This window comes from Malus domestica, chromosome 17, assembly GCF_042453785.1.
Source record: "Malus domestica chromosome 17, GDT2T_hap1".
NCBI classification, from domain to species: Eukaryota; Viridiplantae; Streptophyta; class Magnoliopsida; order Rosales; family Rosaceae; genus Malus; species Malus domestica.
The window spans coordinates 840,333-855,411 of NC_091677.1; the positions used below are offsets into that span (position 1 = coordinate 840,333).

Sequence of the window (15,079 nt, forward strand, 5' to 3'; positions counted from 1 at the left end):
ATGAAAAAAATATGAAACACATAAAAGATTTTTTTTTAATTACTTTAGCCATTAAATTTAAATTTGAACCGTTAAATATTTTTTTTACTGTTGAATTTCATTAAATTAGATTTTAACCATTAGATTCAATGAATTTATAAATATAAAACTAAATAAAATACACATATATGGTGGCCCAGCCCCGCTAATCCTGGGCTAAATTATGGGCTAAATCTGGCTTTTGTTTAGCTTTTAGCCCACACATTTAGCATGTGTTGGGTTGGATTTTGGGGGGGGGGGGAATAAAATCTAAAAAATAGCATTTAGCTCAGGGTTGGAGATGGTCTAGGTAACCGAATATTAGATTTACTTAGGGTTCGACAATAGCAATTATTGAACTCTAACCTTACTTACACTCCAAGCATTTTTAAATTAACCTGAAGACCTATTAGGCTTTGATAATTTCAAAGGACTTTAGAGGTCTTTTTTTATGTATAAAAAAATGACGCGTACCATGAAAACAGCAAAAATATTTAAATGTAAAGGTTGCTAGCATTTCTTTAACTAATATTGATGGAGCTACATTCTTTGTATAACCAATATAGGTGAAGGGAGGTATTGGTTTTTCATTTATTTTTGTCTCTTTTTTTTTTTTGTCAAAAACTAAAGGACTTTAGAGGTCTTTTTTTATGTATAAAAAAATGACGCGTACCATGAAAACAGCAAAAATATTTAAATGTAAAGGTTGCTAGCATTTCTTTAACTAATATTGATGGAGCTACATTCTTTGTATAACCAATATAGGTGAAGGGAGGTATTGGTTTTTCATTTATTTTTGTCTCTTTTTTTTTTTTTGTCAAAAACTACAAATTAAGGGCACATTTGAAAGCCTGTTATAATTTTTTTTTAGTTTATTTTGTTAGAGATAACTGAATGCGTATCATTCTTAAAAATTAAAACATGACAAAAATTTAAAAGTGAAAACTTAAAACTAGCAATTAGTCTTTTATTTAGTGGTATTTGTCTTTATTTAATCGAAAATTGACTTGAATTTAACTCGCATGAACGACGAGTTCGATATCTAATTGTAACTAACCTTGTAAATTGTAATAGAGCTGAAGTGTCAAATATGTCTACGTGCATACGGATTCCAAAAATAACACCAATCGCAGCCACTTTATAATGCTCCTCTTTAAAATTTCAATCAACCAAAAAATAAAAACCATAAAATATTTGCTATAATTACAAACAAATCCGTCAGTGACCGTAACTCAGCTCCAAAATCCAAGATAAACTCATACGTCCATCGTAGTAATAAGCAGGCCCAATAGGCCCAAGATACTCCGAAACAAAGTTTTAAAACACGGAAAGCAGAAGGGTGGCAGATAATGCAGCAATCACAAACAATGAAAGGGCAGAATGCAGGAAAGAAGAAGAAGCTGTTGCAGAAGTCGAAGCAGGAGGAGAAGCGTCGGAAGACGATGAGGATGGTGATGACGGTGCGTTTCCGTCGACAGTAGTGATCTTCATCTTCATGCCTTGGTCGCAGTGGCCTGAAGTGCCGCAAGCAAAATATCGTGTGCCGGCCTTGGTCAGTTTCACCACATCACTGCCGCTAGACTTGGAGTCCAGGGCACTGCCGGTGTCGCAGCCCTTGTAGGCACTCTCGTTTGGTAGCTCCACCACACTGTGCAGCCCCGAGGTGTACTTAAAAACTGCCAAGAAAGATCAATTATATTGGTTATCACAGTATAACACTGAGCATAATGTAAGTAGAATTTCATGTTGGAAGGATTAAAAAAGCATTTTCTAACGACCAAAAGAGATTTTCTATGCTTAGGTGAAAGTGCTTTTGGGTTATATAAGTGTTTCTTTCGAGAAACACTTTCCATATATGCGTTAGCACTTCCAAATACCTCTGGTTAAAAAAGCACTTGGATTTCTCATGATATTTCAACGTGATTTTTTTTATAAAAAAAGTACTTCATAATAAAAGTGTTTATGAGCAAAAGTATTTGCAACAGAAGCAGTTTTAGACGAAGAGGTACTATAAGAAACATATTAACACTTTGTGCATGACATTCGTCTGTTGTTAAAGAACAGATTTTGTATCGATAACATGTCAATACGTACTGTTGCCAACATTATTAATCTACGAATGGTATCGATGACTTGACCATACTTTATTGAGAATCCATTAATTACCAAAGAACCGATGTCTTGTCTAGAAACGAAGTAGCAAGTAACTTACCAAGTTGGTCGCCGGCCTTGAATTTCTGGCCGGACGCCCATGAGTTCAAGTCTGTGGATTGCTCCCAGCCTTGGCTTCCCCCAACAACATGTTGTGCTGCCAAGGTTTCCTTTGTGAGCAAGGCTGCAAAAACCAACACCAACAAAACTGTGTTCGTACGCCCCATCCTCTTCTAATTTTTTGTAGCCTTAATTTGTTCTTAGCTCCTTTCACAGTCTGAGCTTTCCAATGCCTATACAACTATATATATACACTCAATGAAAACCAATATTTATTTATAACGTTTGATTTTTTTTCTCTTAAAAAAAGGATCACTTGGTGGCTTCGCCATGTTCATCCTTTCGGAATTCTGGAAGACTCACAAAGGCATTTTAGCCTTTCCTAACCACCATCGTGTGATTCACGAGCAACAATAATCAAACCAAGACTTGCCTATAATTCGTCCCTGATCATTGGGCCACTCTGTTTATTTGTAACGTTTAATGAGTTTCATAAGATGGACATTTGATTGAGGGCAGATCAATTTACCAAATTGCACGTTTAATGAGTTTCATAAGATGGACATTTGATTGAGGGCAGATCAATTTACCAAATTGCACCAGGAATCAGGAGGTAGTGCTGCAATCTAGATAAGGTATTTGTGTAATTCTGCAGACATAACAGGGCTGGGTTTAGGAAGTGAGATTATGTTGAGAGTCCAGAGAGTTTGGTTTGTCCGCAAAGCAAAACTAGTCGGTAGATATAATGGAAGCTTGGAGTTGAACCAAAGATATGCTGGTGATCATATTCATTAGAAGGCATGACCGTCAGAACTCAATTTTTTATACGCAAATGTCAGAAGCTGACAGATACAAAATGAAAGAGAGTCTATTCCCTAGCTTGTGACTGTCATCATGAGTAATGACCTGGCTCGTTTGAAATGGTTTCTATTAAAACCATTTTTGTTTATAAGTGTTTTTATTAGAAATGCGTCAAAATTTTTTTATTGAAAATCCAATTGTTTTTTGAGAAAACATTTGGAAGTGCTTCAAGAAAAAGCAGTTAACATGTGATTTCTATATTGTCTATCCGTTTTCAATCTCTCATCTTAGATTCCTTGCCAACCAGAATTAGTTCACCTTTTTTTTCTTTGAGGAGCGGCAATCTGGTTTACTGGTACAACATTCGTTTAGTCAACTCATGGTAGTGCTACTAATGTCGGTGATGGACCCTTAATAGCTTCTGTGACACCAAACGCATCTATCAGAAAACAATTTTAGCCTCTCTAGAAGCAATATCGGACAAATATTCAAACTCACTTGTGGGACCATCAGAAGAAACAAAACTCATGAACTCAACTGTTATCTCACCTAATTATTATTGCCTTTGGCATTAACAATTGATTGGCGAGGACTTGTTCTTTAGTTTGATCCTATAAGTGTTTCTTGCTAATATTAACAGTTGTTAAGGGAAATTCAGCTAAATATGCACAAAATTTATTCAAAATTTATGGATACTTTTTACATAAGCTCATGACCCACGTACATTGGTTAACCTTTGGGCCTCAATCTTAGTGGAAATATCAACGTTGCTGATTGAAAAATGCAGTGACTTGATTATACACAATGTCCTTGGCATTCAACCCCATGATGAAATCTGCATGTGCATAATTCTCAACGTACTGAACAGTGAGCTTCCCCGCATCATGAAGTTTTAGACCATCCAGTAAGCGCGCCACGTCGCGAGGATCGGAGAGCGCGTCTTGGCCGCCGTAACTGAGGAACAGAGGAAGGTCATGGGGGATGTTGGCGAGGTTGTAAACTGGAGGGTTAAATTCGCCATAATGCATCAAGTTGTAGTCTGGTCTCCCGTAGTTGTATTTCGCCAACTTCCCACCTCGTACAGCTGCAATTTAATTTACGCCACAAGTCATAACTACTTAAAATATCTTATCGTCGATTGAATACAATTACATATCTACACTATTTATGCTTGAGAATCTAATTTATGGCACAAATCTTAACTACTTAGAAGGTCTTATCGTCGATTGTATACAATCACGTATCTACACAACTTGTGACGCTCCAGAATTGAGACAACAGTTTTTGATGGGTATAATAACTTACTTTGAGCCAAGTGCACCATGTTCTTTGTGGATGTTGACTGAGGCTCATTCTCCAAGAAGAGATCAATGGTGGAAGAATTGAGACAGCAGTTTTTGCCTTAAATCAGATCAATTTAGTATGGTGATTAGCATAATTGTGTTATAGTTCTGCTAGCTGCAAGGTTGGAATGATAATAATTATAGAGATGATGAGAAAAGGCTAATTATACCAGTAACTGCTTGCAATAAGTCATAGCAGTCAACTCCTGGATAAGCACACAGAGCATCCAGATATTGAGTCTCTGGGTCCCTGCAATCAGGACAAACCAATAGTACTCGAATACCGGCATCTGATACAATTCAGTTAACGAGTTTACTATCAAGGCATTTTAGCTAAAATGATCATTGAGATTGACATAGCTTCTTACTTTGGTCCTTGACAATGAAATCGATAGAAGTGGTCCCTGAGTTTGTTCACTTTGGTTCTTCCGTTAAAAACATGTCAATGTCCTCGTTAAGTGAAGGGGTTGGTTTAACAAAAATTTACCTTAAAAGTTGGTTACATGGTTGTTCACGTGACAATTGAATGAGAAGTTCTATCGATTTTTATTATCAGAGACCAAAGTGAGGAGTTATAACAATCTCATGGATCTTTTAGGCTAAAAAGCTTAATATAAATGAACTTATTCGTGCAACATGGAAACGAATGGTTAATTTCTCATTCATACCCTTTCGGATTGAACTCCGCAAGACCGAAAAGTGTAGTGATCTGTTGGGGAAATCAAGCGTTTAAGTAATTAGTGACATGTATTAAGACATGAACATTGTATTAGCGAATTAGTATGGGGAATGATTTACTCAATTATTGACAACTGAAGTACCTCACCAACAAAGGTTTTGGCAGCAGCCACACCAAGTGCTGTCTTCATGTGGCTCAAATAAGCAATGGGGCTTAGCAACGCTGCTGATTTCATCTGGTCCACCAGTTTCCCTTCCGATAACGATGCCAATACAATTAAAGTTCCCTGCCAAATAAATCAACATTAGTTTTTCTTCTTATAAAAAAATGTTGGGATGTCTTCAAAATAAAAAGATGCGTAAATTTATAGAAAGAAAGTTTATAGAAAGAAAGTGATTTTCGCATATTCGACTTCGTATTAAACTATTCAATATCAAAAAATAAGCAAGAATGTGCACCGGTAGAAGATGAGTTTGCAAAAATCAATTCAAACTTATTAGGATACCATTGGGACGAAAATATCATTCAATCACACATTATTATGAGTTCTAACCTACTCATGGACAATGAGTGATCGACTTGAAATATTGTTATAGTAGTCTCTACAAAAGTTTTTTTCTGGCTCAAGGGTGCATATAAAATGGGCGGCCTTAAGCCAACAAGGCTTCTCATTTTGTGAGGGTTGGGGGTTGATCTACATAGTAAAAAGGTTATTTTTAGGACTCGAACTCATGATCTTTCAATCATAAAAGAGCAACATTTTTGTTGTGCTAAGATTCGCCCTCCAAAAGTGCATTACAAAACAAATATATTGATTCTCACCTGGGAATGGCCAACATAATTGATCTTCTGTCCTGCCTTGCCATACACGAAATCAAACACTGCTGGTAGGTCAAATGCCACCAGTTCATCCCAAGACCAATTCCAAAATTTCTGCCATTGTCAGAAATCACAAATTCATTAAGCTAATTACTATTAAAATCCAGAAAAACTTGATATTTCATCCTGAATTCAAAAAGAAAGTGCATGATCGAACCGGATCGTCGGGATCCATGGAAGTATGTTGCCGGCTGAACCTGGTCCCTCTGGTGTTAGCAATCCACACGTCGAAACCATTGTCTGCCAGAATCAATGGCAGATTCCTGTCCGGAGAATTCAGGAGCCAGGTGACTCCATCCTGCATTCACATACACAATATAGAAACCTACAAATAAGAAACCTATATTTTATAAAGACCATATTCTATTGTAAACTATCTTAGTTTTTAGGTTGAGAGATTCGAACTCGAGAGTGCTAAGACTTCAAACAGACGACTAATTCTTACCAACTTAGGACAACAAATATTGATGTTTTATCTCATAAAATCTTAGTATAATACTAAAATGTTTTTGAGTCGATTAAAAAAAATGACCATAGATCAACAAGATTTTCTGCTTTACGAGCGTCGGAAAAAAAGGCCATTATACACGGCTTTATCTTTGTTTTACAAATAAGCTGTTTTTACAACTCGTACCCCGTTAAAGAAGCAACTAAGACTCATCATTTTTCTTAGTCAATTGTTCAATAAAAATTGGTCTAACTTACGTGTGCAAACGATACACTTCAACCTCGACGTTGAGAGTCAATATTGAGAGAAACAATGATTGAAATCTTGAAATATGCACCATTGGAATTATGCGTGAGGCAGTGCATGATTTTTTGGACAGCTTCTCTTCTGATGATGGTCCTTAGTGTCTCTTGATAAGGGAATTGGATGATCCATTTTGTGGGAATTTTAAGAATTTTTATATCTTAGTCATTTATCATGTATCTTGCGGTTAAAAATAATTTGACTTTTTTTATTTAAAATTAAACACAAATATCATCTGATGAAAACTGACCGCACGATGTACGATGAATGGTTAAGATATAGAGATCCTTAAGATCTCCACCAAGTGAATCCAAAAAAGATCCTCCTCCCTCGATAAGAATCTGATAATCAGAATTCAAAGACTTCTTAAGTTTAAATTTGATTTTATGGTCATTGACTCACTCCATTAACGATGAGTTTATCGCCAAACATTGATCTTATTACGTGGCATGTTCTCTTATTACTTACGTGGAAGTTTTGTGCAAATATCTCAATAAATTTGTGATGTCTAGTTTCAACAAAAACTGACCGCACGATATATAATAAAATTAAATATAAATAATAATTAACAAAATTGATCGCACGATGTATGATAAACGATCACGATTACAAGATCTTTAGAATCCTCAGGAAAATGATTCGGCAAGGATCCTTTTCCTTTCAACCCACTCTATTCTGTTCTGCTTTCACTGTTTCGGAATGAGATCAATCTCTGCTGTCAGAGCAGAGAGATCCAGATATCTAGACCATTCAACTGAAAGTGGAGAGGCATGAGTTTGTATTTAAAGTAACCAGTAGAATAAGTTAACGAGGACGGCAAAATTTAAATTAAATGGTTCGAATCTTCAGATTCGTCTACTTCGGAAGCAGAGATCCAAGAATAATCTCATCCGCTCATTTAAAGAGTATTAGCAAATGATGAATTATCTTAGTGTTTGCTGAAAGATTAATATATTTATATTATTGTTAATTGTTATTTTTTAATTAAAAACGTGAGTAAATTGTAGCAATGGTCCTTCAACTTTAAACAAATTGGAGCAATGATCCATCAACTAAAAATCTATTACCCTTGGTCCCTCAACTTATCAAAATGTGTAGCTATAATCATTTTCATCAATTTCGTCAAAATTTCGTCAAAATAAGTTATGTTGGAATGATCATTTATACAATTAGGGTCCCTCGACTCATCAAATTGTGAAATTATGGTTCTTTTCGTCAATTATGTCAAAAATTTTGTCAAAACGAGTTATGTTGAAATGACAATTGCTACAATTGAGTTAAAATTAAGGGATCATTTATCCAGTTGAATTAAAGTTGAAGAACTAATAGTGATGAATTTTTAGTTGATGGACCATAGCTGCATGTTTTGATGAGTTATATGACCAATAATAATAGATTTTTAGTTGAATGATCATTGCTTCAATTGAGTTAAAATCAAAGTACCATAGCTACAATTTACTCAAAAAAACGTACTTAAAATAGTAATTAAGACTGGTTACGATAGAGCCATTCCCAGGAGCGGCTGCGTAGGGCTTCATTCAACCAAAACGTCCTACGTTAATAAGCGACATGTACAGACCGAGCCAATACATGGCACATGTTTTTTTTCTTATGATAAAGCAATATTTTAAACGACTTTAAATTATCAAAAACGTTTGACAAAATGAACCATCGGAAACGTGTGGAAAGGACTGGCAGAAATTTTTAACCATCTAACTTAAGTCTACATGTATAACATGACACCTTAATCACCCTTACATTTTCCCTTAATTTCCCTTTTTGACTTTTGGCCGTAATCGATCTAAAGTAACTTTTGGTACATTTCTCATGGAAAGGAATCTTCTTCAGATTCATTTTGTAGAGAGGCTAGAGATATATACATTATAACATTTCATCATATATCATGCAGCTAGTTTTTGTTAAATATTATTTGCGTTCAATTTTAAATAAAAAAATCAAATGATTTCTAACTACACGATACACGATAAATAATTAAGAAATGAAGATCCTAGTATCCGGATGGAATCCAATTCCATTTCTCATGATGTGAAATAGTGAGGGTGGAACGAAAAGGCAAACTTTAATCAACATGCGCCATAATGATTCTTTATCAAAGGCGCAGAAAGCATAGTGAAACGTAAAGGGGAGCAAAGTTTGGGTCGTAATTACGTTATGACTAAAGATATTAGCGAGAGGTTGTGCCGTAAGAGTGTGTTTATTGTATTAAACTATTTCTAACTGAAATAAATTTATAGGCTAAACTGGAATGACTTGAAAGCAGAATAAAAATAATAACGCATTCGATGCTGAAATAAAACTTTCTTGACATAAACTAAGCAAATAAGAATCCCCGTAAACCGGACAAAATCATGTGTAATTAATGAGGATGTATTGAGAAAACTTACCACAAGGACACCATGCTGAATTAAGACCGGTGGCTTCTTAATCCCGCCGCCGCCGCCACTGCTGCCACTCCCGCGACCTTCCGGAATCCTTTGCAGACTCAATATGTAGCCATCTTGAGTGGTCACCTGAACAAAAATGCAGCCATTTTAATTAACTAAAGTTAAGTCACTAATTATCTGCAATATTGGCTTAATTAATTAGTTCAAGTCTTACTTCAAACTCCTGGCATGGGTAGCCGTACACAACCACCGACGACGCGCATATACCAACGGTCGGGGCGGCCGCAGCATCTTGTTTGCGGCCAAATAGTGAATCCCAAGCGGAGCCGTACGCTCGATGAGGTGAAAGTGCTGCAAGCAATATTAGGAGGCAAAAGCTCGCCCAGACTGCTGCCATAATTCAAATAAAACCGCTTTCCTTTCACCTGGTTGCCTGCTTTCAGGGCATTATATAGCTGAAGAAAAAAGGATGCAGAACCGAGTGGGAAAACGAGTAAGATATTTTGCTGGCTTGAAGTGAGGGGCTTTTCACCTTCTTTTCAGTGATGTGGCATTGTGGGTCCCTTCTGGACCTGACTTTTTGTCGAGAGGATCTTCGTCAGATCTTCGTCGGATCTTCTTTGTGAAGATTTTCTCTCTAATCACATTCGTTTATCGTATATATCATGTAGTCAGAAATCATTGTAAATTTTTTATTTAAAATTAAATATAAACCGTACCTGTTAAAAACTGACCGCACGATATACGATGAACGGATATGATTGGAGAATCCGACGAGATCCTCTCTCGAGTTTTTGTATCATTAAGAGACTGATTGTGTATTATACACATAGCATTTGAGATTGGCCACCCCTGCAAGCAAATAAAGAATTTTTAGCTGGAATATTGCAGTTGCTATTTCAATACCTGAGAGCTCTGAATTGGAGATTAGGATGGAGGGTTTTTTCCTTGAGAACTTTAATGAAAAACTTCTGATATTGTTCACTTTAACGAAAAACTATATTTTTATACTAAAAAATTAATCCTGATACTATTTATTTTACAATTTATTTTGTTCTTATCTTTAAAACTCAAAGTTTTCAAGTCATTTTCATTAGTTTCTTTTTTTTTTCTTTGGGAAACACAGTATGTGGCTCTACTTTACGACCCTGTGAATACCTAACTGGACCCTGTGAGTACCTAACCACAAATTTTAAGACTAAAGGAAAATCCTTGATGGGACAACTTGGTCACGTTATCTGTATCATCGTTTTTTTAAATCATAAAGTACGAGATAATATAGAGTTGCATGAAACTATAGAGTTAAGTAAAGCTGGCGTACATATGACATGATTAGGCTGATAATTTTCTCCAACATAAATGGATAAAAGAGGTAACACTGATTATACTTACCTTGACAATTTCACAATATGTCGGTTGATCATCTTAGGGAAGTCTAAGAATTACATTTTTTTTTTTTTTTTTTTGGAGAACCTCGGCGGTACGAGGGAAATTTATTGATAAGAAAAAAGAAGATACACCTAGACAGGGGGGGACATAAACCTAACCCCTCATAGAACAAGAGAAAAGAAATGCAAAAAAGGGGGGGACATGCACCTTACCCCTTTTGAGAAAGGAAATACAAAAGAGGGGGGGACATAGACCGTACCCCTCTTGGAAAAGAAAATACAAGGAAAAGACTGGGCGGACATAAGCCCAAACCCATCTATAAACCTAAAAGGTAATAACCTGCAAGACAAGCTGCAAAACAAAAGGGAATCCAAAAAGGTTAGGAAAAGAAAGGAGAACACACATCAAGAAGAGGAGACAAACCTGTAGGTTGGCATGCCCAAGAAATCTGAGTGCAGAGAATGAAGGATCTCTACAGGGGGAGTGGAATGCCAAACAAGTGAAGATGATAGAAGCCCTAAATTGGCTAATTTGTCAGCAACAACATTCCCTTCTCGAAAAATATGAGAGCAACGAAAAACCATGTTCTGCAAATGGAGAGTACAATTGTTCCAGCGTGTCTGGAGAGACCAGGGGGGAGAGAAAGATCCAGAAGCAAAACATGATATTACACTAGAAGAGTCGCTTTCAAGCCATAAATTTTGCCAGCCCCGCGCGTGGGCCAATTCGATAGCAAGGATGACAGCATGGAGCTCCGCATAGAAAGAAGTACGATGGCCCAAGCTTAGGGAGAAACCACCAAGAAAATAACCTGCAGAGTCACGAAAAACCCCGCCACATGCCGCAGGACCCGGATTACCTTTAGCAAGGCCATCAGTATTCACTTTAACCCAAGAAAAAGGAGGGGGGAGCCAAAGAACAGGGACAATAGAAGGAGCTTTACAGGAGTTAGGCGATATTCCAAGAGAAACTAAGAGTTGCCTATCCAAAGTGCCTCGTACATGGCCAGGGGTGAGAGCTCCAACCTGCCTAATCCAGGCCGAGGTGGAGCGGTAGAGACGTGAGAGGGAGGGAGGTTTGCCTTCAAACTTCACTTTATTACGCATCTTCCAAATAGCCATTAGTAAGAAAAACCCTGAAGCTATCCAGACATTGCGAAGATGTGGAGAAAACCGCTTTGACAGAAAAACAAGCCATAGATCAGAGAGGGAGCAATTTTCTAAGAATTACATTTATGTTTCTCGGTCTTTTGGTTAAAATCAAGTGAAGTCTAATAACTACAATATTATATATAACGCCATCTTTCAAAAGTATAAGATAAATGTGAGATCAAATGAAGTCATTACTATATTTTTATAATGATGTATGATATGTATTTTTGTTCTGAACATAATAAAAAATCTCTCACCATGTAAATAGTCTCATTTATTTGTAAGAGTTGTCATATGAGGCCAGACTATCCTATTAAAATTTTCCCAAGACGAAACTGACACTGCATGCAATTGTTCGGAAGAATAATTCAAATAAAACCGTTTTCGTTTCACCTCGTTGCCTGCTTCCAGGGCATTATATAGCCTGAAGATAAATGGACGCAGAACCGAGTGGGAAAACGAGTGAGATATTATGTTGGCTTGAAGTGAGGGGCTTTCCACGTTCTTTTCAGTGATGTGGCATTGTGGGTCCCTTCGGGACCTGACTTTTCGGAAAAAAGATCCTCTCCGGATCTATCTCCAAAGTCCAGGTTCAAGTGATCCAAACCTTTGAAATTTGATCTAACGGTAAAAAATTATCATAGTTTTTAAAAGTTTTTACCAACTTATCTGTTTTTAACCGTTAGATCAAATTTCAAAAGTTCAAATAACTTAATTCTTGAACTTTTAAGGAGAGATCCAGAGAGAGGATATCTTTTCGACTTTTCGTATCTTTAAGAGACCGATTGTGTATTATACACATAGCATTTGAGATTGGCCACCCTGCAAGCAAATAAAGAATTTTTCGCTGGAATATTGCAGTTGCTATTTCAAGACCTGAGAGCTCTGAACTGGAGATCAGGAAGGAGGATTTTTTTCTTTGAGAAAGACAATATGTGGGCGCCATTTTACGACCCTGTGATTACCTAACGACCCATCCAAAACTGCAAATTTTAAGACTAAAGAAAAATCTTCGATGCGACAGCATGGTCACGTCATCTGTATCGCTATTTTCATAAATTGTGAAGTGCAAGATAAGATAGAGTTACGTGAAATTATAAAGTTGACTGAAGCTGACGTACATATGACATGATTAGGCTGCTTTACTGATAATTTTGTCTAACATAAATGGATTAAAGAGGTAACACCGATTATACTTACCTTCACAATTTCACTATATGTCGGTTGATCATGTTAGGGAAGTCTAAGAATTACATTTATGTTTCTCGGTCTTTTGGTAAAATCAAGTTAAGTCTAATAACTACATCATATATAACGCAATCTTTCAAAAATGTAAGATAAACGTAAGATCAAATGAAGTCATTATTATATTTTTATAATGACATATGATATATGTATTTTTGTTATGAAGAGCTTAAAAATCTCTCATCATGTAAATAGTCTTATTTATTTGTGAGACTTGTCATACGAGGCCAGACTATCCTATTAAAATTTTCCTGAGACAAAATCGACACTGCATGCAATTGTTCGGAAGATTAATTTGTCTGTAATCTCAAGGAGGTCCAATCAAATCGTGCGTCATGAAACATGATAAGTACCAAAGTATTGTCTAATTTATACATTTGAGTTGGCGTTCTGCAACTCAAACCAAAGTTCTCATCGTGGAATTCATGTGAGTGCATGTGGCTTGGGCAACTTTAGAATCGACTGCGATCCAAGAACAAGTACGAGTTCGCATTGGAGTTGACCAACTTAGGTTAATTAGGTTATCGTACGTCAAAGAAATGGGAGATTCCTCGAAGCACCAATCTGTTTGTTGCTGTCTAGGTTGTGCAACATTTTATACGTTTTCAACACATTCCATGGGGTAAGGCCGTTGGCTATACATTCTCTGTACTATATCTTGTTAGCAAAGATTTCTTTAAAAAAATAAAAATAGAACAAGATAATTTGAGCACAATAATTGCAATAAAATATTATCTTCGTTTTTTTTTTTAAAGTAGATAACTTTTATTAATTAAAAAAATTAGTATAAGATTAACTCAAAAACAATTTGAATACAAGCATAGCTTAAAAAAATAAGAGTAAACCCACAACAATAAAAGACTAGATTTAGAAGACTATTGCCTCCATGCTATATCACATCAGAGGCGCCACCATTCCAAGTCAACCACCACCACTAAAAAGAAGAACCCATGAACAAACTAGATAAATAAAATGAGGGTGAGGGAGCCATCAATGCAAAAGTGCTCCTATAATTCTACCAAATAAAGCTAATAGCATTTAACAACCACCTAACATCAAAGTACGCGGCCGAGGAGAGACACCTGATGGACCAAGTAGCAAAGGTTTGTAGTGGAGACTGGGAAGAAACATCTAAGGAAGAGAGGGGCATAAAAGTTAGATATGAGACAAACTCAGGAAAATGGAGACAAAAGCTCAAAGAATACTAGAAATTAAGGGCCAAAATGAAATAGAAATGCAGGGAGGCAAAGGAGATGAGAAAGAAGTAGCTGGGTTTGGCAAGTAAGAGGAGTTGCCACCGACCCCCCTCAAAAGTAGGAGTCTGCGGCAAGGGGGTGTTAGGGTTTTTTTAATTTAATTTTTATTTTTTGGCTTTGGCAAGAGAGAGTAGCACCCAACTTGACTACGGACAAGTCCAGCGGGGACAAAATGTCCCAGCCCTCAGTCCAAAAAACGTGCCGGGCCTCTGTCAATCAAGTCCAGCGGGTGAAATGAACTGGTACCCAGCCCGAGCTGGGCAATGGACCAGCCCAAAATAGACTGAGCAAGAAGCTGGCCTATTGGCCTGGCGCGTGCGATTCACGCCGGTTTGGCGCGAGTGCCCGAAAGGGTTTCAGAGCCCGGGCCCGCGTGACAGGCGCACTGACTCCCCCCCCCCGAGTTGGCGACGTGGCTTTCTTTCGGCCGTTGGATTTCCAACGGCTAGTTTTCTAGACCGTTGGATTTCCAACGGTAAAAAAAATTAAATTTTACTTTTAACATAGACCGTCGGATCAAAGATCAACGGTCCACTTTTTTTTACAAAAAAGTAAATAAAAAAAAAAGGCCCCAACGATCAGAAATATGACCGTTGGCCACGTGGCAAGTCCCGGGCTCTTGGATTTGAATATTTTTCAAATCCAACGGTCCAGATTAATTAACTATATTAAAATTCATTAAAATTTATTAAAAAATACAAAAAAATTATTAAAAAATACAAAAAAATTTAAAAAAATTACAGAAATATTTGAAAAATGTTATTTTTTTCCTATAAATACCTAACCCTCATCTTCCACCTTTACACCACATTTCAATATTTTCTACACTTTCTATACTATCTACATTTCAATATTTTCTACACTTTAAGAGAAAAAAATGTCTTCGTGGAAGCTCATTGAAGATATTACGTTGTGTGAATGTTGGGTTCACACTACTCATGACCCGATTAC

The 15,079-nt window shown here is 36.7% G+C and overlaps 2 protein-coding genes across 2 annotated transcripts; both read right to left on the minus strand.

Moving 5' to 3' along the window:
• Positions 1 to 1,134: 1,134 nt before the first annotated feature.
• On the minus strand, positions 1,135 to 2,663 carry LOC103404201 (basic blue protein-like). Its single transcript, XM_008343088.4, has 2 exons — positions 2,231 to 2,663; positions 1,135 to 1,694 (listed from the first exon to the last, which is right to left on the minus strand). Exons 1-2 carry the CDS (start codon positions 2,394 to 2,396, stop codon positions 1,336 to 1,338), a joined length of 525 nt encoding a protein of 174 aa, XP_008341310.3. The 5' UTR covers positions 2,397 to 2,663; the 3' UTR covers positions 1,135 to 1,335.
• A 1,020-nt stretch (positions 2,664 to 3,683) lies between these two features.
• On the minus strand, positions 3,684 to 9,583 carry LOC103425788 (triacylglycerol lipase 2-like). Its single transcript, XM_008363888.4, has 9 exons — positions 9,302 to 9,583; positions 9,088 to 9,213; positions 6,089 to 6,229; positions 5,875 to 5,985; positions 5,195 to 5,338; positions 5,042 to 5,082; positions 4,544 to 4,623; positions 4,336 to 4,431; positions 3,684 to 4,114 (listed from the first exon to the last, which is right to left on the minus strand). Exons 1-9 carry the CDS (start codon positions 9,482 to 9,484, stop codon positions 3,792 to 3,794), a joined length of 1,245 nt encoding a protein of 414 aa, XP_008362110.1. The 5' UTR covers positions 9,485 to 9,583; the 3' UTR covers positions 3,684 to 3,791.
• Positions 9,584 to 15,079: the final 5,496 nt, after the last annotated feature.